Raw genomic sequence first — 26073 nt, 5'->3', positions numbered from 1 at the left:
AGCCACAGTCATTACTTTTTAACTACTTTCACTGATAATAAGAATAATTACGATGTATGCATTGCTGAACTTGACTTATATGTGCATGTCACATTTTAAGGGGGAGTAGTTCAGCTTTTTTGTCACAATGCAGGAACATACTCATTGAAAATGTCTGTTATAAAATGAGTTTGTGTTTCTCAAAGTTTTCTGTTAGCTGTGGCCTGCTGATTGCAATTGGATTCTGGTACATAGAAGGAACTATAGCCATCTGTATGGCAAATGGCTTCCTGTCATGAACTGCTGGTGGATATTCTCCTGGAGGATTTTCTGTTAGAGAGCAGAATTCATGGCTCCATCAATTATGACAAGTCATTCAGGTCCCTGTGGATTCAAAGCAGCTCCAAACCATCACACTACCAACATGATGTTTCACTGTCAGTATCATGTTCTTCTTGTGGAATGCATTATTAGCTTCACACCAGATGTAACGGACCCATGTTTTCAGAAAAGTTCAACCTTTGACTCATCAGTCCACAAGATGTTATCTCAAAAGTCTTGGGGCTCATCCAGATGTTTTCATTTGCAAAAGTCAGATGAGCTTTTATGACCTTTTTGGTCAGTAGTGGTTTGATCCTTGCAACTCTCCCATGATACCATTTTCATCCAGTATCTTCCTTATTCTGGAATCATGTAGATGGACCTTAACTGAGACAAGTGAGGCCTGCAGATCTTGTGATGTTCGTCTGGGTTCTTTTGTGACCCCTGGATTTGATATCTATGTGCTCTTTGAGAAATATAGGTAGATCGGCCACTCCTGGGAAGGTTCACCACTGTTCCATATTTTCTCCATTTGTGGATAATGTCTCTCACCATGGTTTTCTGGAGTTCCAAAGCCTTAGCAATGACTTTGTAACCCTCCAAGTTAATAGATGTCAATGAATTTGTTTCTCATCTATTCTTGAGTTTCTTTAAAATGTGGCATCATGTGGTGTTTTGTCCTTTAGCTGCTTCACAATGCCAGACAGGTTCTATTTAGTGATGTTTAGATTCAACAAGTCTGGTAGGAATCATATGTGAGTATGGATGGTGAAACTGAACCCAACTGACAACTGAATTTGGTCATTTGGTAGATTGGTAGCTAAGGGGGCAATTACTTTCTCTTATAGCACAAGATGGGTCTGGACAGTATTTTTCCTTCAATAAACTGAACTATCATTTAAAACCTGCATTTTGTCTGTGTGCGTGTGTGTGTGTGGGGGGGGGGTCATGTTTGTCTCATATTAGAATTAGTTTGATGATCTGAAACATTTAAGTGTGACAGAAATACAAAAATAGAAGAAAGTCCTGGGGGAGGCCAACACTCTTTCATTGCATTGTACATATTGTGTTTCTGCTTTAGTCAAATCTTACTCTAAGTGTTTCTCATTCACACATGGAATGCTGGCTGACCACTAGGAGTAAGTTTGGGTTCTGCGCCTTGCCCAAAGACACTTTGACAAGTGAAGTGGCTGGGGATCGTACTGCCAACCTTCTGACAACCTGCTCTACAACCTAAGCCGCAGCCACCTTTTTGCCAAACAAATGTATAACCTCAAAGTATAAAGACAACCATGTGGAGCTTCTTTCTACATTATGCATGACTCAGGCCTCAGCCCTGTGTTCACAGAGTGAGAGCAGAGAGCAGCAAACTCATGCTTATAATTTATAAAAATCTATCATGATATACCTAACTGAAGAACCAGTCTAGCAACTGAGACCTGTATATGAAGATGCATTAATGACAAGTTAGTTGGAAGGCTGCTAGTGATTAATTCATTAATTCAGGCAAGTCTACAGCCTTTGCACCCATCCCCCCAGTTCAAAGAAGAAAATTCAGAGTATTTAGAGGGCTGCTCTTATGCTGAAATTTGGCACCATTCCTGCATATTAAACTTTACGGGGCCCAGTGTTTCTATATTGCCTGTCATGTGTTGTTAAGAGTGACCTCTCTCTATTAAAGCCTTCATCGCACCACTTTATACGAGTGTGTGGGTACATCTGGCCGACGTATTTGGCATCCTCCGTAGATTCTGGCTCAGACACCTAACATGAGACCTAAAAGCCCTCGGCACCAAGCCTGCTTGGCACCCGCTCCCCTGGGAAAGTTGGGCTGGGAGAACAGCCTGTGAGCTAAGACGGGTTGTAGAGCTGTGCACGTGTGTGTGTGTGTGTGTGTGTGTGTGTGTGTGTGTGTGTGTGTGTGTGTGTGTGTGTGTGTGTGTGTGTGCAACAGAGAGAGAGAGACTGACCCATGCTCTACTTACTATTGGTTGCTTGTAATGGTGGTGATCCAGGAATTTAAGCCTCTTCTGCTATTCTGTAAGTAGCTGTAAGTGGTTGTGCGTCACTCTGCAGAAGTGTGCCAAACTAAATGCCTGAAATGCAAATGTGGGCTTGCAGTTACACAGTGAGTAAACCAGATGGCAGAGAGAAGGCTGTTAGCTAGGAGGGTCTATTTGTGCAATCCTAACCCACAGTGTTTCAGTAATGGCTAATTAGGGCAAATGTTGTAATTTGGTCATCACTTATTAGATTTAATGGTTTGCTCTTCCTAAACTCTTGGACATTTGTATTTATTTAATAATTCAGCTTAGACATAACATTCATATGTTATGGCATTGCGTGTTGGTTGGTGACCACCACTCTGTTTTGAGTTAAACAAGTTTATATGAGTGATATGTGGTAAAATCGCCTATTTTGTGTTCCATCAGCTCCTGAACACAACCGGCTCCAACGCCTCCCCTCTGGTAAGAACTACAGAACACTGAACACCAAAACAGTGAGAGACCAGAACAGTTTCTTCACACAGGACAAACATTTTTAATCAGTCTACCTACCAGCTAACTCATTTTAAATCCCAACCCTGAACCATTTTATATACTGTATAAACTGTACATCACATACCTGTTTTTATTTCATCCTTCATTTCTGTTCCATCACACTATTGTCCACCTACCTTGTGTACTTAAAGCGATAATAACTCTGTAATTATTTTAGATTATTATATTTGGCAAGAAAATTTGGCTCACTTTAAATATGCTCTTTTACACATATTTATAATATTATTTTAAATATAGTTAACCCAAAGATGCATAAGTGGGTTAAGAATGACCTTGTGAGGTTGTTTTCTTGTGATATCTTTGTAAGGAAAAGTTACCATTTCATATTCCAGCAGTGCTGAAACCTGGAGGGACGCAGAGCAGCAACAGTTGGAGGAACTGAGTGGATGTTTTTTAATTATCAAATTGTTCAAAATCTGTTATAAAAGGAAAAATAAATACATTTCAACCATGAAATCATTCTTGTGTGGACAAAAAAATAATGCAAACAATAATATAAGTGTTTATTTATAACCAAAATGACAAAAATGGCATAAAAACACACAGATTCTTATACGGGTCATTTTTGACCCACATATTAAAGAGTGTACGGTCCAATCACTCATGCATATAAAGGTTAAATCCCTGTTGATCTTGTGCACATGGGTTTTATTTTATTTTATTTTAAGTACTTTGAAACCAACGAAAATGCTACAGTCGAATCCCCTGTACGTGGGAAAATGCTATTCAATAAAGCTGATTCTTCAGTAGTTCAGTCCTTTACAGGGAGCTGGTGGAAAGTCAAAGCTTTGGTTCTTCCTGTATAATTCCCAGTAATCAGATTACAGTAACATTAACACTGACTGGAGAGGTCACATGATTTTTTATTGACTGTCTCTCATCATAACAGTTTCAGTAGTTCACATCTCTTCTTAAGATCCTTCAGTCAGTAAAGCACAACTAATGTCTGGACTACACGACTGGTTTTATAATTCCAGTCCAAACATAGCAGAACATTAGTTAGTTTCCCAGTTTCCAATGAAAGTGATGTATTTATCCATTATGAACAGAATAATGAACCGTATTACTCTAAAATGATCATTTTTTACCATGTTTGCAGTATGATTCCATAAAATAACTAGAAAAGCACTCAGAGAACGCAATACTCCTCCAAGGCTGTTGAGTCCCTCATATGACATTGTCAGAAATGTAGCTTTATTTATTTATTTTTTTTAGAAATGCAGCATTTGTTTATTAGTTACTGATGATCAGAAATCATGGCACCATAGAATATGGTTGTGTAACATAGATGTACCCACAAACAAAATGACCTTGCGCTGAGCACAGGCATGTGTTATGCATGTGTACGTTATGTACGGATACTGAATCGCGTGACCTAAATATGTAGCAGGTGGCGGGAATTGATTGGACTCGTAAACACCCCCATAATTTAATCAGTTGTTCCTTGTACAATTTCAGACAGATAAGTTCCGACAAGTCCTCAGCAGTGGATTTGTAGTAGGATCACAATCATGTGATCATCAGCAGGCAGCTGACGTAGTGTTCACTTGTTGTCATAGTTACACTGACGCCGTGCCGCTATCTCACAATGATATAGAAATCCTTAACAAATCCCTGGACCCAGACTATAAGCCGCATCGCTGCCAAAATCTAATCACTTGGTCCTTGAGTCATTTCTGACCTTCCCTGAAAATTTCATCCCAATCCGTTATTCCGTTTTTGTGTAATGTTGCTAACAGACAGACAGACACACAAACCAATCTTCACATAACTCCGCCGAGGTCTTCATCTCCTTCGTAGAGTGATAATTATGTAAATAACCATCATACCAAATGACATTGCATATTCTATAAATAATGATGAAATAATAATTATATTATATTATATTATATTATATTATATTATATTATATTATATTATATTATATTATATTATATTATATTATATCATATTATATTATATTATATTATTATATTACATATGAGACATTAACCCTCCTGTTTTTCTCAGGAACAGCAATGATGTTCCTGGGTCAGTTTGAACTGGGGCATGTGTAATTTTCCAAAAATGGCAGTAAACATAGCTTATATCTCATTATTAACTTCATTAGTAACCATTTTAATCAATATTTAGTGCAATCATGTTCTTTACTTCTCACGGATCATGGTTCAATGAGGATATTTCACTCATTTTTCAGAAAAGAAAATCAAAAACTTTTTAAACGTACACTGGAAAGACCTACATATAAAACACGATAGTTTTACATGACATTGATTTTTATTTAATTATATTTTACATTTTGAATCTTTTTTCTTATGATGGAGTTGATAAATTAACAGGAGATGCCTCTTCTTTTCAGGGTGGGTTTGCAAATATGTGATATGAACCATTTTCATTTTATATGTTGATTACACTTGTTAAGCTAAGCAGAAGTTCCATACAAAAAAAATACCTTAATCATTTAAAAAAAAAAAAAAACTTTAAAATGAGTCAATTTGACCCGCAGCAAAACAGAAGGGTTAAATTATGAGTAACTATTTTGCTCTGCCTATGCTTTAAGCTAGTCTTCATTTTGATAATACAAAGTGAATGTTCACATCTGGAGTGATGGCTTTACTATCTCATTTCAAACTGACAGTCTGGCAGGCGGCAGGCCTGTTTGAAACAATAAAATCTGATGAAGAGACTAAAGCGAACAGTTTCTTTTAAAAACTGTCAGATTTTGTAAAGCTGTTGAACCCTCCACAGCAGTTCTGGAAAGTCCTTTTTACACAGTTTATTGTCCTTGGAATAACAATTTCTGGGAAAATAAAAACACAAGCATCCATTAACACACAGTAAATTTTTGGTTATGAGCCTGTTGTGTTATTTCTCTGTGATGCTTGCCAAGGCTCTTCCTTTCCCTGTAATTACTGGATAGAATCACATCACACATTAACGTGATGTAGGCGGCCAAATATGATTTATTCCAACACTGAGAATTTATAGCCTGAACTATGTTTTGTCCTTATATCACACTGAGATGCAGTTTCAGTCAAGCTTAGCCAAGACATCCATATGTTTGCTTGACCTCACTGATTTCCTGGAGTGAGGGCTGCAACACACACACACACACACACACACACACACACACACACACACACACACACACACACACACGCACACACATCATATTCTCACAAATATTTAGAGATGTGGTCAATGTTCTGGACACGAGAGATTTTGTCGCTTCGAGTGTGTTTTGTCCCTGATCGTTACCTAAAGCTCCTCACACCAGTGCAGAGATAATTAACCAAATGTGCACACTGCAAGGGACTTCTCTTATTTTTCTTTTTATGTGCACCCATTTCTAATTATGCAGGGGAAGTTAAGGTCTGTTTTTCATAATTCATGTTTTGCTTACAAAGTGTAACGACTGCTGTTCTCCAGACCTTTCCCTCCACCACCCACCCACCCACCACCTCCTTGTTAAACTTCCGTGTTGGAACTGAGTGTAAACTGATATTTTTTAGGTGGAAAATTCTCCTAGCTTTATGAGTTCCTGCACAGACAGCAGCCATGAGAAAATTGAGCACATTTTGCTCCAGCAGAGTGAGGAAAAACTGCTCATAAAAACAGATTTTTTTTTTTTTTATTTTTTTTTTTTTTATGATTACAATTTCAGGATCACTGCCAGCTACTATCACTGTGCGTTGGCACAGATGCTCATTTAAAGTGACTGTGGAAGTGAATGGTTTTCAATTTATGATTCTTTAGTGCAGCATTTGGGGAACATGATTGAACGTAACGGTCCTTATGAAATAATCAAACATAATATGCACAGACAGAAGGTTGCAGCCCACACACACACATACACATATACACACTGTCCCTGCTGTGATGCATGGCATAGTAATTTCACGGTGTGTGGAACGAGCAGGAATCAGTCTGGATGGGTTACCTGCAAAGGTTAGAGCAGAACTGTTGAAAGACAATTAAAATCTAAAGCTGACGTGCTCTCCTCCTACAATATCCATGTATTTAAATTTTGATTTGATTGATTAGTGAAACTAAGTAGTCTCTTTACACCGTCATCAGCCTGCGGTGTAATAACGTTACACAGGTTTGACCAGCTTGTTTTAGGTTCCAGAAAGACCACGTGGTGAGTTTCTGTCCCATGGACTCCTGCTCCCGTTGGGCTCCTGGGCCAGTGCCCTATAGAGCCCTTCCATAATCCAACCATCCTCAGAGGATGTGAGCAAACTTTACAGTATCTGTGAAACCTGGACACGTGGAAATTAAAATACAGTTAGCTTGTTTGTATTGTGCAGGTGTAGATTTTTGTATGTTGCTATTTTTCTTCAGTATCAGACTGCAAAAAAAAAAAAAAAAAAAAAAAATCTGCCTCCACCTGTTCACCTCAGTTGAGTGGAAGAAAACTTGAAGCGGTTTTATAAGAGCATTTCCACCCTGATAGAAAAACACTAAACAAATTGAATCATATATGATGGCCTAATAATTAAGGTGCATTCAGTTGTGACAACTGCAGCTCACATTTACTTGTACAAACCATGTGTGTCATGGCAGTCTTAACTCCTATAATTCAGATTTTTTTTTATTATGGAATCACTGTAACACTTGTGTCGTCCATAAAGCAAACAAAAAAACATGTATTTTGGTTCTTTATTGATTTGTTATCGGTCTTCTGGAAATATGACTGAATCTGCTGGGCCAAAAATATACATAAGGCAAATTGAATGCTCAGCTCTTGTGATGTAAAAAGCTCTGTTAATCAAATTTTCTAAGTTCCATGGTCTACTATCTTATCTTATGTGATTAGGATTGGCTACAGCTGGTGACTCCTCTAAGCCAACTGAACTAGGGCCCATTGAATACATTCATTAGACTCAGCCAAAAACACTAAAGTGGAAAGTCTGAGGAGCTCAGCAATGATCTGTAAAAGCAAATCACTGACTTGAACAAGTCATGGAAGTCACTTGGAATCTCAATTGGAGCCATTTCAAAGCAGCTACCAATCCCAAAATCATCTATGCAATTGTCTCTAAGTATAAAGTGCATGGTACAGTTGTGTTACTGCCACAAACAGAAGGAAAACACAAACTATCACCTGCTACTGAGAGACAATTAGTCAGGATGGTCACAAGTCAACCACAAATCACCAAAATGAATCTGAAGCTGCTTTAATACAGGCGTCGGTGTCCAAATTCAAATGTGTTTTCCGTCGCCATGGCTCGATTGAAGCTTGCTGCTGATCACATGGACAGAGAAAAGGCCTTCTGGAAGAAAGGCATTGTCAAGCATTGTGGTGGTAGTATTATGCTCTGGGTGCTTCACATAAAGTAAAGGAATAATGAAGATGCAGGATTACCTCCACATTCTTCAAGAAAACCGTCAAAAGGTTGGATCTTGGATGCAGTTGATTCTAACAAGACAATGACCCCAAACACTGGTCAAAATTGGTAAAGGCAGTTTATTTGTGCTAGAATTAACATTTTGGACTGGCCTTTGCAAAGTCATGACTTAACCTCATCAAGAACCTGTGGACTGTGATGAAGAAATAACTCTGTGTCAGAATGGAACACGTTTAGTTTAGGTTTATCAATTTTGCCAAGACAAATGGTCAACGATACAACCAAAAGCGTGCCATAGGCTTGTGAATGGCTACCAAATGTGTCCAGTTGAGGGGGGGGATCCGCCTCAACTGGAAATCCAAGGGAATGTGAAACCAAGTATTGGCATTGCTGTATATATATTTTTCACCCAGCAGATACTGTCATTTTTCAAGGAGACCTATAATAAGTCTACAAGCCAAAATGCATGATTGCTTTTTTTTTTTTGTTTTGTTACTCCACCAAAGAATGCAGCGGAGCTTTGTGACGATCCACTTACATTTGTCCTTCTGTCTGTGAATCCATCTTTCTGTGCACAACATTATTCAAAATAGAATAATGGATTTGGATGAAATTTTTCAGAGAAGGTCAGAAATGACACAAGGACCACCTCATTAGATTTTGTCAGTATTGCGGCTTACAGTCTGGATGCATGGATTTGTTATGGATTTCCCATAGCGAGATAGCAGTCGGCACGCCATCGCTGTAACTATGACAACAGGCAAACGCTACCAGCTGCCTGCTGACGATCACATGATTGCGATCCTAATACAAATCCACCGCTGTGGACTTACCGGAAATGATCCAAGGAACAACTGATTAAATTGTGGGGGTGTTTCTGAGTCCCATCAAGTCCCGCCGCCCGCTACATATTTAGGTCACATGATTCGGTATCCGTACATAACGGACACATGCATAACATACACCTGTACTCAGCACAAGGTCATTTTGTTTGTGGGTTCATCTATATTAGATGGACAGATTCTATGTTGGTGTGATTTATGATCATCAATGACTTATAACCAAATGCTGAATTTCTACAAAAACATGCTACATTTCTGACAATGCCATATGGGGAATGAACAGCCTTTTCTAGTTTTGTTTTGTGACAAAGATGCAAGGGTTTTACCGATTCCATCAGAAAAGACAAATCAGAGTTGTTAAAGCTATAGGAAATAAAGACTGCCATAATATACAGGATCTTTACAAGGGTGCTGTGTGTAAACTTTTATCACTTTACTACATAACTGCAACACTGGATTTGTCATATTTCATAAAACTCTCTTGTGCCCTTATCTCAACTGTTCACACTTAATTTTACGGCAAAAAATTGTCTGAAAAAAGTAATCTTTTAGATTCCCTCTGCTCCACATGTTACGGTGTTAAGGTGTCATGTTTTTACTCCTCCAAGAAATGCAGCGGAGTTATGTGACGATCGATGTTGATTTGTCTGTCTGTTGGCAACATTGCTCGGTAACAGAATAAATGATTTGGATTTAATTTTCAGGGAAGGTCAGAAATGACACAAGGACCAAGTGATTAGATTTTGGCAGTGATGCAGCTTATAGTCTGGATCTACTGAATTGTTAAAGATGTCTGTATTACTGTGAGATAGCGGCCATGACAACAAGTGAACACTACATCAGCTGCCTGCTAATGATCACATGACTGCGATCCTACTATAAATCCACCACTGCGGACCACAAATTTTTTTAAAAATTTCATCCGTTGGAAACAATGACTGAGCAGCCTTGGCTGAGTACTGCGCTCTCTGAATGCTATTCAAGTATGTATGGCTGGTAAACTCCAATGTTATAGTTTTGTGTAGCATACGGCAGTTTTCAGTGTTTGACCGAGCAGTGGTGGTGGGACTGCATTGATCTGTACAGTCTAGATGAGGTCATGGTAGGGAAAGGGTTATTTACTCATTCTGATACACAGAGATGAAAGTTTAGGTTTTTTTTTTAAATGACTGGAGCGGGACTATATAAAACAAATAAAAAGGGAGTAGCTACGAGCAGGGATGCAAATGTCTAAACACAAGCAGAAATACATGAAAATCAGAGTCTATATATGTCCAGTCACCCTCTTGGTAGCTGGACTTTACTGCCACTCCAATCTTAGCTCTGTTTTAGACGCATCACTGTACCACAAACAACGCTGTATGTATACAGTATGGTAGGTACACATGAAGAATACTCGCAGCTGGATGCACAAATTCTCTTCCAACAGAAAAGGATGATAATTCATAGTGTTTATATTTCTTACAGAACCAAGGACAACAGTGATGTGTACAAGAAGCAGCCCAGCATGAAGAGCTCAGTGAGGTTGGTTCCAGCAGCCTGGGACCGATCAGTGTGTTTGACCAGCAACGTATCACATCACACACACAAATATCCATCTTATCGAATGAGTTTAACCCAACGCGCCTCCCAAAGAATATCCGACGTGAGATAATTCCACTTGGTCTCACTGCTAATTTAAGGCTCTTTTTGGGGTGCAGTAAAATAATCTTGTTTCTCTCACTTCACACAAATGATATCATTCATTTTTCCTGACAAGAGAAAAACATCCAGATCTTCCTTTTTTTTAAAAACACAAACTAAAGATAATTGTTACGTTATTGTTTTGTTACATACAGCTGTAAGCAGTAGTCGGTTTACAACATATAAATAATATGCAAGGTCATTAAAAATGTTTTTTTTTATCTGTAAACTCTGAATCCTTGCTGTGAGTCAAATCAGGTCAAGGGGTATTTTGGTTTATTTCATAGTGTGTTTTATCAAGATATCTTTGACAACTGAAGGTCACAGAATGCTGTGGTAACTGAAAGCAGTGCATTTAGAGTTCATGTTAAACAACATGTGGAGATGTGGTCAGACCCACAGCTTGGGTTAAAGGAACAGGGAGTCTTTGTTATCTGACTTGTTAACAGTGCATTAAACAAAATCAAATCCTCGTGTTTGAGCACCGTGTCCTCATCTACAGCAGCTTTTTAAATCCCGTTATTGAAAAGAGAAGATTCTAAAGAATGTTCAGATTGAGAACAGTAATTAATTTTCCTCTCGCCAGACTTTAAAAATATACATAAAGCACAGCGGGAAGTATTTTACTGTATGTATGTGCAGACACACAAACACAAAGAGCAACAACAACACACACACACACACACACACACATGCATACAAGCAGTAAAGGTAATTTACCCATACTGCTTTCTTCCGAGCCAAATCATTCCCGAGTGATCGACTTTTGAGAACGACAGTTACATAAATGGACTCTAAGGCACGTGGCAGTCGTAGGATATTGTAACCTGTGTTTAATCTCAGATTTCCAAAACAAAAGGAAAATAATTTTTACAATCCTTCTAACAGTGACTCTTGTACAACAACATAAATACTGTGCTGGAAAAAATGAATTTCCAAAAATTAAGCAGTTTTTTTCCCTCTGCAGTCTCTTTCTGTAAACATTGAAAAATGCAAATCAAGTCTCCTCAGTTCTCGACAAGACAACAACATCAAAATAACAACAACTGTTCCATCTGTAAGGCTCAGCCGCCTCACTATGCAAATAGTCTCTAATGGACTCAGAGCAAAATGAAATCTTTCTCTTTTTTTTTGCTTCCTTCTCTTTTCTAATCCATTTAATGTTTGAAGGAGTGAACAGTGCTCAGCTTTAAATCCCGGGGGGAGGAGGAGCTGGTGAGAGGATTGGGGGCCTTGGCGAGGGGCTCCGCCCATCAGAAGAGGCTGGTCAGCGTGGTCTGTGACGGGCTCCGGCACTCGTGGACGTCCATGCCGCCCGGCACCGAGGTGAGCACCGAGGTGACGGTGGGCATGGTGGGGTTGGTCAAGTCCGTCAGGGTGGTGGGGGTGCTGGAGGGGCTCATGGAGGCGTTGGAGATCTCCGAGGCCGGACCCGACGGCGTCCCGCCCTGCAGCGTGGAGCCGTCGGACGCCTTGTCCACCCCCGTGCTCTCCTGCCGCAGCAGGTTCCTCCTGAACTTCGCCCGGGCATTTTGAAACCAGACCTGGAGAAATAAAATGTCAAAATAAATCAATGTAATTATATGAATAGAATTAATAAAACAAATGATCCACTTATGTACAGCTTAATGGAACCCTAGAACAAAACACCGTATTATCAGAGCAATATTCAATACATATACAGTATTTAACCTCATGTGCAATACCTTCAAAACAATGCGCAATATTGTAATTTAAGTTGTGTTCTAATGTATTGCCCCGGTTTAAGTAAATTTACGTCTTTTTTTTACACAGTACTTTGTTTACACTTACTTCTGCACAGTACTTTTTATACTTATAGCATTTTTTATTTAGAATCTCTCAGATTTAGATGTTTTTAGCCTTTTGTGATTCTGATTCTGATTATATCAGCCACCGTTCATAAGTTTGGGGTCACTTAGAAATGTCCTCATCTTTGAAAGAAAATAAGTTTTGTTCAATGAAGATAACATTAAATGAATGATAAATCCAGTGTAGACATAGTTAATGTGGTAAATGACTATTCTAGCTGGAAACAGCTGATTTTTAATGGAATATCTGCATAGAGGGTACAGAGGAACATTTCCAGCAACCATCACTCCTGTGTTCTAATGCTACATTGTGTTAGCTAATGGTGTTGAAAGGCTAATTGATGATTAGAAAACCCTTGTGCAGTTATGTAGCACATGGATAAAAGTGGGAGTTTTCATGGAAAACAAAAAATTGCCTGGGAGACACTAAATTTTTAAATGGTAGTGTATATAAAAGCCTAACTTTACTATTCAAGTAAACAAAAATACATATATATATTTACAGGAGCTCCTGAAGGTTCCGTTCAGTGTGTTTTCTCATTCACTCAGCTGTGCAGAGAGTTTTACTTCTTTGTCTAAGTTCTGAGATATCGGTCTGGATAATCCATAGAACACTCGGTCAACCACTTTCATTGGAACTGTTTCTTTCAAAACAATCCCACTAAAAACCGCATAGCTATCCGAAGCCACGACACTATTTCTGGACAGACATGTTGGTGCTAAATTACATAAATGTCTTTTTTTGTGATGTCAGCACTCGTTTCCATTGTACTGGACTGGAAGCAGAAGTCTCACAAGCACATATCTAATAACCTGGAAATAATATCCACATGCCTGGACGCCACTAGCGCCGAGTAAGAAAATCTCTTTGTTCATTTTGTTAAATCCACCCTTTACACGTGCCTCACTGTCTTTGCTACTTTGCTTAGTTGAATGCCACTGTGACAAACATTTTCGATCAAAAATTCTGAATGAAAAATTACGTTTCTTCATCAGAATGAACATGAGTTACTGCAGCGGGTAATACAGCTCAGCCCAATCTGCTCGTACAGCTGCCTTGCCAAACAACGCTAGTAAAAGTGCCACTAATACAAACAGACGTTAAACTCAGGCTGATGGATTACCTACTACTACCTAATTATTTTTCTACTCTAGTAAAATGAATTTGTCCTCTCTACGGCTTTATACCCTACCTGGACTATTTCAGAAAGGTTTAATCCTGCTGATTTGCTGATTTTTTCCCTTAATTTTTGTGCTTGTGCCGTGTTAGCAGGCTCCTTAGTGAAAAAGTTTATTCCTTTCCTGGTGCCACCTGCGTTGACACTGATGTAATAACGTGGTGTATGATCAGAAGTCCGCACGGGGAGGTTTATTTTAAAAACTGACCCGATGCTATATGCCATTCCAGCGTCTGACTTCCTGCCGGCTCGATCTGCTCGCCACAACTTGACACAGCTGCTGTCAAAAATAGACTGGAGGTGTATTTTTAGTGGATAAGAACGGACAGACACTTCTGGGACGCGCTGCTAGGCATCTGGTAGAATCACAAGCAACGTCTAGAGTGGCCACGAACGGAGAATGGTTAGCTAGGAGGTAAAAACACCGAGACGGCCCTCACCAGAAAATTTAAAAAAAAAAAAAGGTAACATCAATTTTTTGCTCAGATGCATAAATACGCCATATTTTGATGTTTTCCTGCCAAGCAAAGACAGAATCCATGTGATGCTCTGATAGAATCTCATAAGTAGGAGACCATGATGGACCGACATGTAATAACTACTTTTAGAAATGTGTTCCATTTTCTGCCTCCAGTGATCAGTGGCACCTTTTATCCGTCAACACTTCAATGCCGTACCTTAAAGCTGCACTACTCTATATTGTTGTGTGGGAAAATGCTCATATCACAGTATGAAAGGAGTAGTCATAGTGAAGAAAGTGTAGAGAATCATCGCGGGACGCTCCCATTCCGCTTTATGTTTCGGTGTCTTTAAGCTCATTGTTTTGGTTGTCTGGCCCACAGGTTTACTGTCTCGGTTCGACCTCAGCGCTCTCATCAGTACAGAAGCCCTCGCAAACCTTTAGTGCAATGACTGCTTAGCATCAAACACAAAAGTTAGCAACAACAAATCAAAAAAACAGTATATTTGGCTTCATTTAAAAAATACTTTAAATTAATGCTGATGTCCTGCTGAAAATTCTGCTAGCATGTCGCTACGTCAGATTAGTAAGGCATGAACATGTCAAATGTGTAAGACGAGTCCAGTCTTTGAACAGCTTAAAGAAGGTTAATGCAGCGTTTTACAAGTTGAACACAAATCATGATGTTTGTGAAACTCACAATGAAACCTTTGTGTGGCTGAACTTAACACAACCTTAACCTCAAATGTGAAAAATGGGAAAACTACAAGCTACGCACTGGGATTAGAAACCGCTTGAGGCATTTATAAAGGCGCTGAAAAACAAACAGATCAGGGGCGTCAAACATGCGGCCCGCGGGCCAAAAGCGGCCCACCATAGGGTCCATTCCAGGACAACTTTGAAAAGTCTAAAAATTACAGAGAAGACATTAACTGCAGGTTGTAATCATTGGAATTGTTTGACTTTTGTCATTTTGTGTTTCCTTTTTGTCTCGCTTTTGTTTTTTTACTTTATTTTTATCATTTTATGTTTGGCTTTATTCATTGTTTTGTGTCTCGTTTTTGTCATTTTGTGTCTTTTTTTTGTCTCGCTTGTGTCATTTGTCCATTTTTCTGTCGCTTTCTGTTTCGTTGTCATATTTTCTTTCCTTTTTGTCTGACTTTTGTTCTTTTGATCATAAAGTAAAATGCTATATCATTCAGTTCCAGATATCTGTGAGTAAATATTGTGTTCCTTTGTAGACACTCTGTGATCTGGATGTTGTATTGTGTAAATGATAAACTGAAGCGTAATGTTTTTGAAATTGAACTTATTTTTCTTAAGAAATTTCAGGTTGTTGATAATATTTTGTTAAAAGATAATTTCTTAAATATGAACATTTTCAGAATGTACTAAAGGAAACATTAGGAGTTGTGGTTATTTATAGGTTTTATGCTGTGATTACTGGTGCGGCCCACTGGAGATCAGATTGGGCTGAATGTGGCCCTTGAACTAAAATGAGTTTCACATCCTTGAGTCAGATGGATAATGTTCATTTTGTCGTTTCTTTCTTTAGAATAACGTTGCTTTTTTGACTGACAACCAAGTAAGGAAAAGATGATTTTTATCAAAAAGTAACACTATTCTAATGCACTGAAAAACAGTTTTGTTTTGTAGTTTATCCGACTTGGGAAACTTTAAATCAATAAATACACTAAAATATATTAAAAATGATGTGGCGGCTGATGTCGCCGAACCCAAAGCAGACCTAAATTATGGCCAGCACCTTGTCCTCTCTCCATTTGCTTATTATCAGTGAAGCGCTCACACCAGTGAGCATCTCCCTGTGTCTGTTGAAAGTCTGTTTGCAAATGCTCTGACTGGAGTCAAGGATAAAAGAACACTTAAAACCACAAAGCCAGGGCACTCTTCTACTGTGTATAAAAGTTATAAAAGCCTTTACTTTTCAAGGCTAGTCACAGAGAAAAGGGCCACAGGAAGACGAAGCCTTTTCTTTTATGTTTACACGTGAAAATAAAGAGCCTTGGCTTTCTGTTGTCGTTGATCCTGTGAAAAAATAAAAATGGACCTGTCTGCAGAGTGTGTGGAGATAAAAGCAGCGATGATTATTGTCATTATTCTCATGTTTGCAGTGAAATGAATGGTTTCCTGCTCAGTTTGCAGAGTACACCAGGAACCTGTTCAAGAACGACCCTCACCCCAATTTTGGAACCAGCATTCTGCTCCTCAATGTCACTGATGGTCATTTGCTTTAATTTTTCCCCCCACTAATAAAAAGTAGCATCAGTGATATGTTGCGAGAGCGAGGCGGCGGCGTGCGCTGAGTGTTGGAGCGTGTTAACGACGGAGTCATGACGGAGCCCTGGGAAACAGGCAGCGGGAGAGACGCTTCAGCTGGAATAACAGGCATGAAAACTGAACGCATCAAAGCAAAACGACTGCTTTGTTTTCTGCAAGCGTTAATTAAAGCAGCGGGATGGGGTTTTTTTTTTTTTTCCCTTCTCAGAAAATTTTTGATTCAGAAACCTTTTTGTCTCATTTTTCTTCTTCCAGTACCCCAGATAATTTGCTGTCGTCTTTTGTGAAAATCAAACGCTCCGTTGTGCTTTCTCTTTCTTCGCATGTATTACAGAGCTTTTTGTTTTTCATCGCTCAGTCATCACCACAACATCCCATCATCTACTGAAATACATTACATTTAGTTTTTTTTATTTTTTATTTTTTTATTTGATGGTTCGGTTTTTATTTGCAGGTCATTTTGCATTCCAATACTGACTTTTAACAGTCTGCTTTTCCTCGAGGCAAATAGAAAATCTGCTTCTTTTCAATGCAACTTTTGTTTTTTTTTTTTAGGCAATTTCTTCGCATTTGACTGCGTTTGTTTGAAAAGAAAAAATAAATAAATGCATTTCTGATTTTGACCATATTGTTCTTGGGAATTTCATTGGAATAATAAAAAAAAAAGACAGTAATAACTTCAAATAAAGCCGCTGATTTGGCCTCTCTCAGGAAAACCTCACTTCATATGTTTCACCATTGGAAGCAGGCTGATTTGCATTGGAAACAAGTGAAATTCCTTCACCCCCGCTGGCATTCACATCCTTTTCCTCCCCCCTTCAGTAAAGCAGAGCAGCGAAGTGAGAGGCTGCTGGGGTTACCTGTAACACCCGCTTGGTGAGGCCGGTCTTCTGGGCGAGCTGCTTGAGGTCCTTGGCGTCTGGGTTGTGGTTGATGGCAAAGTAAGACTTCATGGTCCTCAGCTGGTGGTGCTTGAAGGACGTCCGCATGCGCTTGGTCTTCTGGCTGGAGCTGTACTGGGAGTCCCGGTCCATGGACTCGCCGTCGTTCTCGTTGCAGCTCAGTGCTGCAGGCCAACAAGGAAACAAGGAGGGGAGAGCGGGTTAGCAAGGAGGGACTCGCCATGATTTCACTCTGCTTCCGCTGATTGGCTCTTTGTGTGTTGTGTCGAGTTTTCTCCCTTTTTTGACATAATTTTGATCCCAAATGTGTCAATCCAGGAGCATGAAAACAGCTCCAAATGTATCATAGATTCGGGATTTTAAATGTATTGTGTGGGCTTATTTCTTTCAATAAAATCAAAAGAGAAAATCAGAAAACTGCATCAAGTGACTCAATTTGAGGCCCGACTCTGAAGCTGCCTCACAACAGGGTCCATACACAAGACTAGGCAGAAAGAAAGAAAGACAAAAATCCCTTTCCTCATATTACTGACTATGTTTCTTTTTTTAATATGTTCAATAAAATGTTTCCTTCTCCACATTTAAATCAATACAAATCGCTAAAAGTGACACTGTGACCTGACAGCTGTTTATTCCAGCTGCAGATTATCCTCCTCCCCTCACCTCGACTGTCTGTCTGTCTCTATGTGCTGTCTTTCTATCCTGGGAGGAGGTGCAAGCCTGGCTTCACCAAACGCACACACACACACACACACAGACACACAACAACAACAACAACAACAACAACACACATGTATTTGTCCCAGCCTGCAAATTTCTTGGCAATATTCAAAGTGTTGCTGCATGCATAACAGTTCGTATTTAATATCAGAACACTGCAAATGATGAATATGAAGTGAGTGAAAACCATCAGAATAACACTTCACTTAATTAGTCCATACACACCAGGCAGAACAAATGCTGCTTTCCGGCCAAAGCATATGCTAGAGTGTTTTAACTGAAAAAAAAAGCAGCTTGTACATGCTTTCCCGCTCTTCTCCTCGTCCTCCTGCAGAACTGACTGCGTTTTCAGGAGCTGGGAGCTGCTGTGTGCAGCTCCAGGTCACCACATGTTCTCATGTGATCGTTCAGGTGAATGTCGTTTCCGGATGGAAACAGAAGAGGGCGCACTGCCTCTTTCCGCTCATCTCAGTCTCTGCTTCACGTTTATTTCCTCCAGTTTGTTTTCATTAAATACCCACAAGGAACAAAAGATCAAGAAACATTTTTACTATGAAATTTCCCTCCGTTTTCTTGAATTTTTAAGGTGACATGTTGTTAAAATTTCAGGAAAATAGGAATTTTCTTCCAGCACAGTCTGCCACTAACATGTGAAATCCTTTCTCTTGTGTTATTTAGAGTAGTTCCACTTCTATCACTGAGTCAAAAAGGTGGCTGCATCTTAAAATAAAGAAAGTAATGCTCTTGGATCCCAAAGCAAAAAATAGCAGTGAGAAGGAAATAAATACAAATGCACTTGTTGCAGCATATTTCAAATAAACCGACAGACTCATGAAAAAGTTTTCAGAAATCAGCTCAACTAAAATCATAACTTGTTTTGTTGCTCTTCTTATGACCCGTCTCAGCTTCAGAAATGACATTTATTTTGTTATCAACTCGATTTTAGGTGAATGCAGCAAAAGTTAAAGTCAAACTATCCAGAAAAAGTGAGATTCCATCCAGATAGTGCTGCTGCTAGAAAGTTATTGTGCTCCTTGCTCTCTCTTCCAGTGAATAACTCATCAAATCACATTAATCTGGCTGGTCCACACCCAGTTTGGCCTGGTCCCAATGCAAAAAAGGCTCCAGCAGTGTGTGTGTGTGTGTGTGTGTGTGTGTGTGTGTGTGTGTGTGTGTGTGTGTGTGTGTGTGGTGTGTGTGTGTGTGGCTGGGAAGGGCTGGGTGGGGGGTTTAAGGGCTGTAGATGTCTATAGAGCCTGACAAGTGGAAAAGGGCGAAAGCAAAAGCCGGAACATCAAAAAACTTCTCTTTTTATCCCCCAAAGAGGACATGGGAAAAAAATACAAAGTGAAACATCCACAGACTGATTAGTTTAGAAGATGATAGTTTAGAAACATTTGGTGCCATCCAGTTTTTTTCTTGAATAAATAGGTTTTTTTAGTAAATCTATATGAAGCTGCATGAAAAATGAAATCTACACATTTGACATATTCAAGCTGTTTGGCTAAAATTGATGTATTGCTCACTTTTTACATTTTTATTGATAAATTCTACTTTTTGTTTTTACCCAGCCTGGCCTCACATTTGGCCTGCATGCTCTTCTCTGTTTATAAGCTGGTATTCATGCTTATTCATGCACAATGTTTGGCCTCCACATGAATATGCCGCTGTTATTTCTCAATCGTGAGGTCAGTTGCAACTGCACTCGCGATTCTAACGAGAAAATTCCTTTAGTGACGCAAAAAAGTGGACTGAAGTCGACAAGAAGTGAATAAAACTAGAAGTAAAAATTAAAGATCGCTCTGAGTGCAATACAAAGGTGGCAAAATACATCACTGACGCCACTAAAGCTGGATGTTCCACTGATAAACTGTCAATATGAATAATCCAGCTAAGTTTGGTGTGATGAAGTAGTAAAAGCGTCACCATTAAGAACAGCTCAGACACAATCTGAATCCCTCCAGGACTGTTCAAATCATTCTCCATTAATGAAGTCTGTCAGCTTTAATCAGCACCATCACGCACGGTGGCTTTTTAGCAGCTTTGGCGAAAAATTCTGAAATTTTGGATCCGAGTTAGATCCAAAATAATTGTTTTGGAGTTATATAAATATTATCAAGCATTAAAATTTGAAAAAAAAAAAAAAAAACACGGAATATGCGATAATTTGGGCTTTTTAAAATTTTTAACTTCAGTCAAAAACAACAGCATCCCTGTTTTTGCAGAAATGTCTCCTTACCTGCGTTATAAGCAGCCAGCTCGGCCCCCGGCCCGGGGCTTTTCCTCTTCCTGGGCCGCCCTTTCTGCACTGTCCCCACGCCGTTGAAGTAGGATAGTCCGAGCGTGTTGGCCGGGCCGAGGCCTTTATGCGGGACAACGTCCGCGTGGTTAAAATGTGTCTGATATTCTCCCTGGATGAGAGTCTCAAAGTGCAGCCGACAGTACACCAGACTGTCCTTCATGCCAAAGTGGTCCCCGGTGGTGAGCATCTTGCTGCAGGTGGTGCAGGTGAAACAGTTGAGGTGGTAGACCAAGTCCCGGGCCCGCATCACCATCTCCGAGGCTGAGATCCCCAGGTGGCACCGAGCGCATCTCTGCACCGAAAATCTTCTGCGGACAACACAGAACCGTCATCAGCGGCTGGACATGGAGCCGTGACCCACCCGGCGCGTTCATGTGGCCACAGCAGAAAGTATGCTGCGGTGCGACCAACTTTTACGCACTGAAAACAGTGGCCGATATTTAACTATATAAAATATATATTAAAAATATATAGCGTAGTGCGTATATATAGTGCGTAAAAGTTGATCTGTTTGCTTATACAGAACGCACCGCAGCATAGTTTCTGGTGTGGCCATATTAACGCATCATATATATATATATATACATATATATATATATATATATATATATATATATATATATATATATATATATATATATATATATATATATATATATATATATATATATATCCACGGGGGGAGGAGGGGAAAGTCATTCTCCTCTGGAGAGCTGCTAACCTTTAAACTACCTATTTTCATGATTTTATTTTCTGTCTTTCAGTGCAGACTTGTAGCACCCACAGACAACGTGCTTCAAATCTTTTCTTTCACTCATTCGTTGGATTTGTGAGAGAAACACTTGAACACTGTGGAATTTGAAGTAAAAACAGCCACACACAGATAATTGGCTATTGCACAAAATATCGTGTGCAATGTCACCAGGTCCACAAGCATGCTTTAAATCAGGAGAGATCGAAATAATGCAGAAATATGCCTATTTCTAAAATGTAGCAATTTATTAAAAAAAAAAAAAAAACGAAATCTTCTTGACACATTTTTGAATTAAAGATATTATAAAATATTTCTCTCCTGTCTATACGTGGAGCTCCGTTAACTTACTGAATGTAAATATCCACCTAATGTGGAGCATTAGGTGGATATTTGCAGCTGTGGGAGAGGACTGGCGTCTACAAACCACTAACAGCACTGTTTACGCCGGGCACTTGTGGATGGAGCTCCGGGCCAGGTGCGCCCTCCTACCTGTAGTAGTCCTCCTTGCAGTAGATGCTGCCGTCCTTACTGAAGCAGGTGAGCTCGGACTCCAGGTTGAGTTTGCACTCGCAGCACTTGAGGCAGCGCATGTGCCACTGCTTGTCCACGGCCAGCAGGTAGTAGCGGTCCGAGATCTTCCTGCCGCATCCCGCGCACAGGGCCACGCGCTCGCTGGTCATACACGGCATGGACTGCAGGTGAGAGGCACGAGGACACAGCGTCAGGACAAAGTCACACACACGTGGAAACATTCTGCGTGGAGTCCTGACAGTAGGTCAGCCCAACAGGACAGAGGGGACAGATACTGAGAGTCCTGGTGCGTGTGCATCTAACAGCATTTAGCCCCGGATAGGAGCTGAAACACGGCGAGGGCATGGACATATTTACAGGAAATATTCCAGGAGTTCAAAAAAATTGCATAAAATGATCAGGCATTTTCCTAACAACGACCCTAGTAATATAATACACGGATATTGCAGTGATAATTGTAGTGAAATTTCCTTTTATAGCCGCCATCTAGGAAATTCGAAATATTCAAATGTGTATTTTGTCACCATAAAGAAAGTAATGGGCCACAATTACTGTGCAGAGTGGCTGCAGTGAATAATATGAATTACTCAGATACCACAGGAGGCTGGGTTAAGATTTAATAGCGCCATTAATGGAATAGTGCCACTAGTCACCGTCTGATATGGAAAATAAAAAGGAGACATACACATAAATTGGAATTTTTGCATAAAATCGTCACCAATGTTCGTTAACACGCGATGTGAAGTTAGAAAAATATCGTAATATTGATGTGTATGGACAGTCATGTGTGTGTTTCTAAAAGACTAAAACCATAATGTTGTAAAAACGGTTGGATGAATAAAGTAAAGCTCTGTGAAGGCTCTGTTGTTCTAGAGAGGCCTGTAAAACAGAAACCCACAACACAGGCGCACTTCTACAAAGCATATACAAATATTAAAGCACATTTTTTTAAAATGTTTTTTTTCCCCATTTATCTAGTTGAATTTTCATTGCAGTATGTTTATTAATTTTTTTTTTTAACTTTGTGAGCCACTGGTTTCTGAATTGTGTTGAATAGTTTCTGTTTTATAAAATAGGAAATAAAAAGACAGGATCCTAAATAAGAATTAAAACTTGTGCTTTGTGCTTATTTGCCTGCAGAAAACTCTTTTTTAAATTTTGTTTTGGAATCATTCAGATAGTAGTTTGGAAGGTGCGCTGCTGGCCACATTTAACGTGGGATGGAAACGCACGTTTAAAGGAAAAAAGAACTGTATGTTTGCTATTTTAGTCATCTTTTTGTTTCTTCAATAATTCTGCAGCCTGTTCTTCATTTTGTCTGAAGCTCTGCTGGACTAGAACAAGTTTTAGATGAAGCTGCTTTTGGCCTGTTGTAGGAACTTTAAAAAAAAAAAAAATAGATAAGAAGCTGGACATTTAGCGGACACTTTCCCTCCGTGTGGATTTGGAGTAAAAACAAAGTGTTTGGAGCTGTGAGAGCGCAGCCACTGTCACATGCTTCCAGGCTGCCATGCTGCCTGCACTAACAAGCCGAAAGGGCCGGAATGAATCTCTCCTACCGTCTCTGATTCTCCCATATCGATGGCTGAACTGATGGCTGCTGACTCGCTCTTTCCTCTCCGGTCCATTTCTTCCACCACACCGTGCACGTCGCCTCCAGGGAGGCCATGGAAAAGCATCGTTGCCGCAGAGGGGAGGATATTATAACTGTTCTCTTCGGATCTGTAAGCCAATATGTCCATCAGAGGCAAAACCCTGCGCAATAATGCCACTTAGAATTCTCGATTTTTTTTTTCTTAAAGGTTTTCCTTTCTTGCCGCGAGGAGTGAGAAATCCAAATCAGGGAGGAAAAAATATGAGCGAAGAATTGGACACGTGTTCTCCACACTACGTCTCATCTGCCAATGGAAACCGTCATCCGAATTTCTGCAGCTCTCATTATTAATAAGCTATAATTAATTCATTAGTAACTGCACAGATTCCACTTATCTGTTCTGAATCTGTTTTCTCTCAGGTGAAATGGTATTTTATGGTATTAAAAAATGCTTTTTCTATGTTTTCTTTTCCATTTACGGTGAATAAACATACCAACTATGAAAGCCCCGCTGCATGGGTCTCAGCACCGAAGCCTCCTCGGATGTGGGAGAAATGTTTCAGGATTTCGACGGTCTGAAAGGCAGAATTCTCCCTTTTTATCTGCTCAACAATTAGCAAGTCTGTACAAGTGGCAGTGCCAGGAGCTCTGCAGTAGCCTTCTACTGCATTAGAAAAATTATATTTCCAAAAAAAAAAAAAAAAGAAAAGCTGACAGAGAGCCCGTGAGAAAGGCTTCTTCCCTCCTCCAGGTTCAACAGTCCAAGTTGATGCTTACAGCAGATGATTTATGTCGATCAAACTACTTTTTCTTTGCAGCGTAAAATGGAAAAAAAAAGAATCAAAAAATCAAAACACAGGCTTTGCTTTATAAAATCCCGCCGGTCGTCTGGGAGAAGCAGTTTTCCTTGACAGTAGTCTGTGTAGTTAGTGTTTTGTCTTTTGCCAGAGAGGCTGCATGCATGTGCGTAACTGCAGAAGAGGAGGAGTTGGCTTTACGTTGACTGATGATAGGCGAGTGTTTGCTGGCCGCCCAAAACCGCCGTTCCTCCTTCTCAGGTCCCGGTTGGACTTTCCGCTCCTTATCAACGCGGCCCTGTTGCGTCACGACGCACCATTTATGTTCATTGGCTGTTCCGCCGTCACCGAAATGTTTGGCTATACTTTTTACTGACCGGTCTGGAAAAGAAGCAGTCCCTCTGCCTCCGTTACGCACGGAGACCACCGGCCGCAGACACGACCCCCCGACTCACCTCCTCATTCGGAGCCGCGGCTTTGAACGGTCACTTTTAGAGAAAGAAGAAGAGTCAGACTGGGAGAGATTGTTCTCAGGTGCTGGAGCTTGTTTTTGTGTGCGTGCGTGTGCGCGTGCGTGTGCGCGCTGAGGAGGTCTGCTGGGACTTTTACTCAAGTGACGCACAGAGAGGGTTCCACACAGCAACGGGCTCTGAGAGCAGAAAGTCTCCAAATAAACCCTGGAATACAGACACGTATTTATCTATTTAAAGGAATTAAATAATTTTGAATGAAAAAGGAGACAAAATTGAAACAATTAGACACGAAGCATCCCCGCAAAACATCCCCTTATTGGATGAAACTGCTTATTGACCTTCTCACAAAACACATCCACAAATGTGACGTCTTCATACTCAGAAGCTTTATTTTCTGTGAGTGTGTGGCCAGACGGAAAAGCAAGGCCCGGAGATGTCACATTTCACCACAAAGAATAAACAACACGAGATATCAAGCTCCACTAATGAAGAGAGAACTTTATTGATAGGAGGGGGGAAAAAGAACAACTTTGTTTTCATGCGTAAAAATCATGTGGTATCTGTTCATGTCACCTCTGCATTTTACAATCACTGATCCATTTAGTTATTTTTGTTTGTTTGTTTGTTTGTTTTTAGTTGTATGTGCTTCCTAGAAAGTGCTTCATCTCCTGAACGTCTCTCTGTGATTTGATATCATTTGCAACCCAGCGGCTTCACTCATGTATTTCCTCCCCCATACGGTGCGAGCAGTTTGGTAACAGCAGCGGGGGCTGCGGCATGAGGCTCAACTGATCCCGGATCCGCTCATTCTAATTAGCTCTCTCCTCTTAATTGGGAGGGGTGGGGGGGCTTGGGGTGGGGGAAGCGGACTTCGTCATCAGAGGACGTGTTTGAGGACCGGAGGAGAAGGTTTGATCTCGCACAAAAGACGTTTAGTTTCGCAGCGGTGTGGGAGAAAATGATCCGTTATCATATCACTGCTGCCTTTTGTTATTTGGAAGTCAATTCAAGCAGAGAGAGGGAAATGATCCCGATCCATTCAACTATCCCACCTAGTGACTTTTTTTTTTTTTTTTTTTTACACAGAGGAGCATTATTTTAGAAACACGTCAGAATTTTTATTTATTTCTTCTGCTTTCTTGATATTTCTAATTTCGTTTATCTTCCAAACATACCTGTCCTCCACCTCCTGCCCCTCCCGCGCGTAACAGCTCGCTTTTAGGTTATTGTGAAGTTTTATAGCACAAATATGATGTTAAGCTCCTAAATCCTTATGCAAATCACCCTCTCTGTAATACCCTTAATTGAATACATGCATATTTATCATCTGCGTTTTCTATCTGCTATAAGGCTGGCTTTATACATTAAACATAGTGGCAGCGGGCATGTCTGGGGGCGTGTATGAAATATGATATTAGGTGGTAGTGTAAGATTAAGGAGGAAAAAAAATCAGTTTGTATGTATTTGTATCTTGAAGGAGCAGTCTGGCTTGTTTCTC

The 26073-nt window shown here is 40.0% G+C and overlaps 1 protein-coding gene across 3 annotated transcripts; it reads right to left on the bottom strand.

Moving 5' to 3' along the window:
* Nucleotides 1–11550: 11550 nt before the first annotated feature.
* On the bottom strand, nt 11551–24372 carry lhx2b (LIM homeobox 2b). Of its 3 annotated transcripts, XM_055011776.1 has the most exons (6): nt 23800–24372; nt 23271–23433; nt 21670–21872; nt 20364–20734; nt 17363–17568; nt 11551–12281 (listed from the first exon to the last, which is right to left on the bottom strand). In XM_055011776.1, exons 2-6 carry the CDS (start codon nt 23388–23390, stop codon nt 11991–11993), a joined length of 1191 nt encoding a protein of 396 aa, XP_054867751.1. In that variant the 5' UTR covers nt 23391–23433; nt 23800–24372; the 3' UTR covers nt 11551–11990. The 3 variants fall into 3 exon arrangements, with proteins under 3 accessions (XP_054867751.1, XP_023122896.1, XP_035802668.1); XM_023267128.3 differs by having other exon boundaries at nt 23271–24372; XM_035946775.2 differs by having other exon boundaries at nt 20364–20731; nt 23271–24372.
* Nucleotides 24373–26073: the final 1701 nt, after the last annotated feature.

Source organism: Amphiprion ocellaris, chromosome 6 (genome assembly GCF_022539595.1).
Source record: "Amphiprion ocellaris isolate individual 3 ecotype Okinawa chromosome 6, ASM2253959v1, whole genome shotgun sequence".
Classification (NCBI taxonomy): Eukaryota; Metazoa; Chordata; class Actinopteri; family Pomacentridae; genus Amphiprion; species Amphiprion ocellaris.
This window is presented reverse-complemented; position numbering and strand designations above follow the sequence as displayed.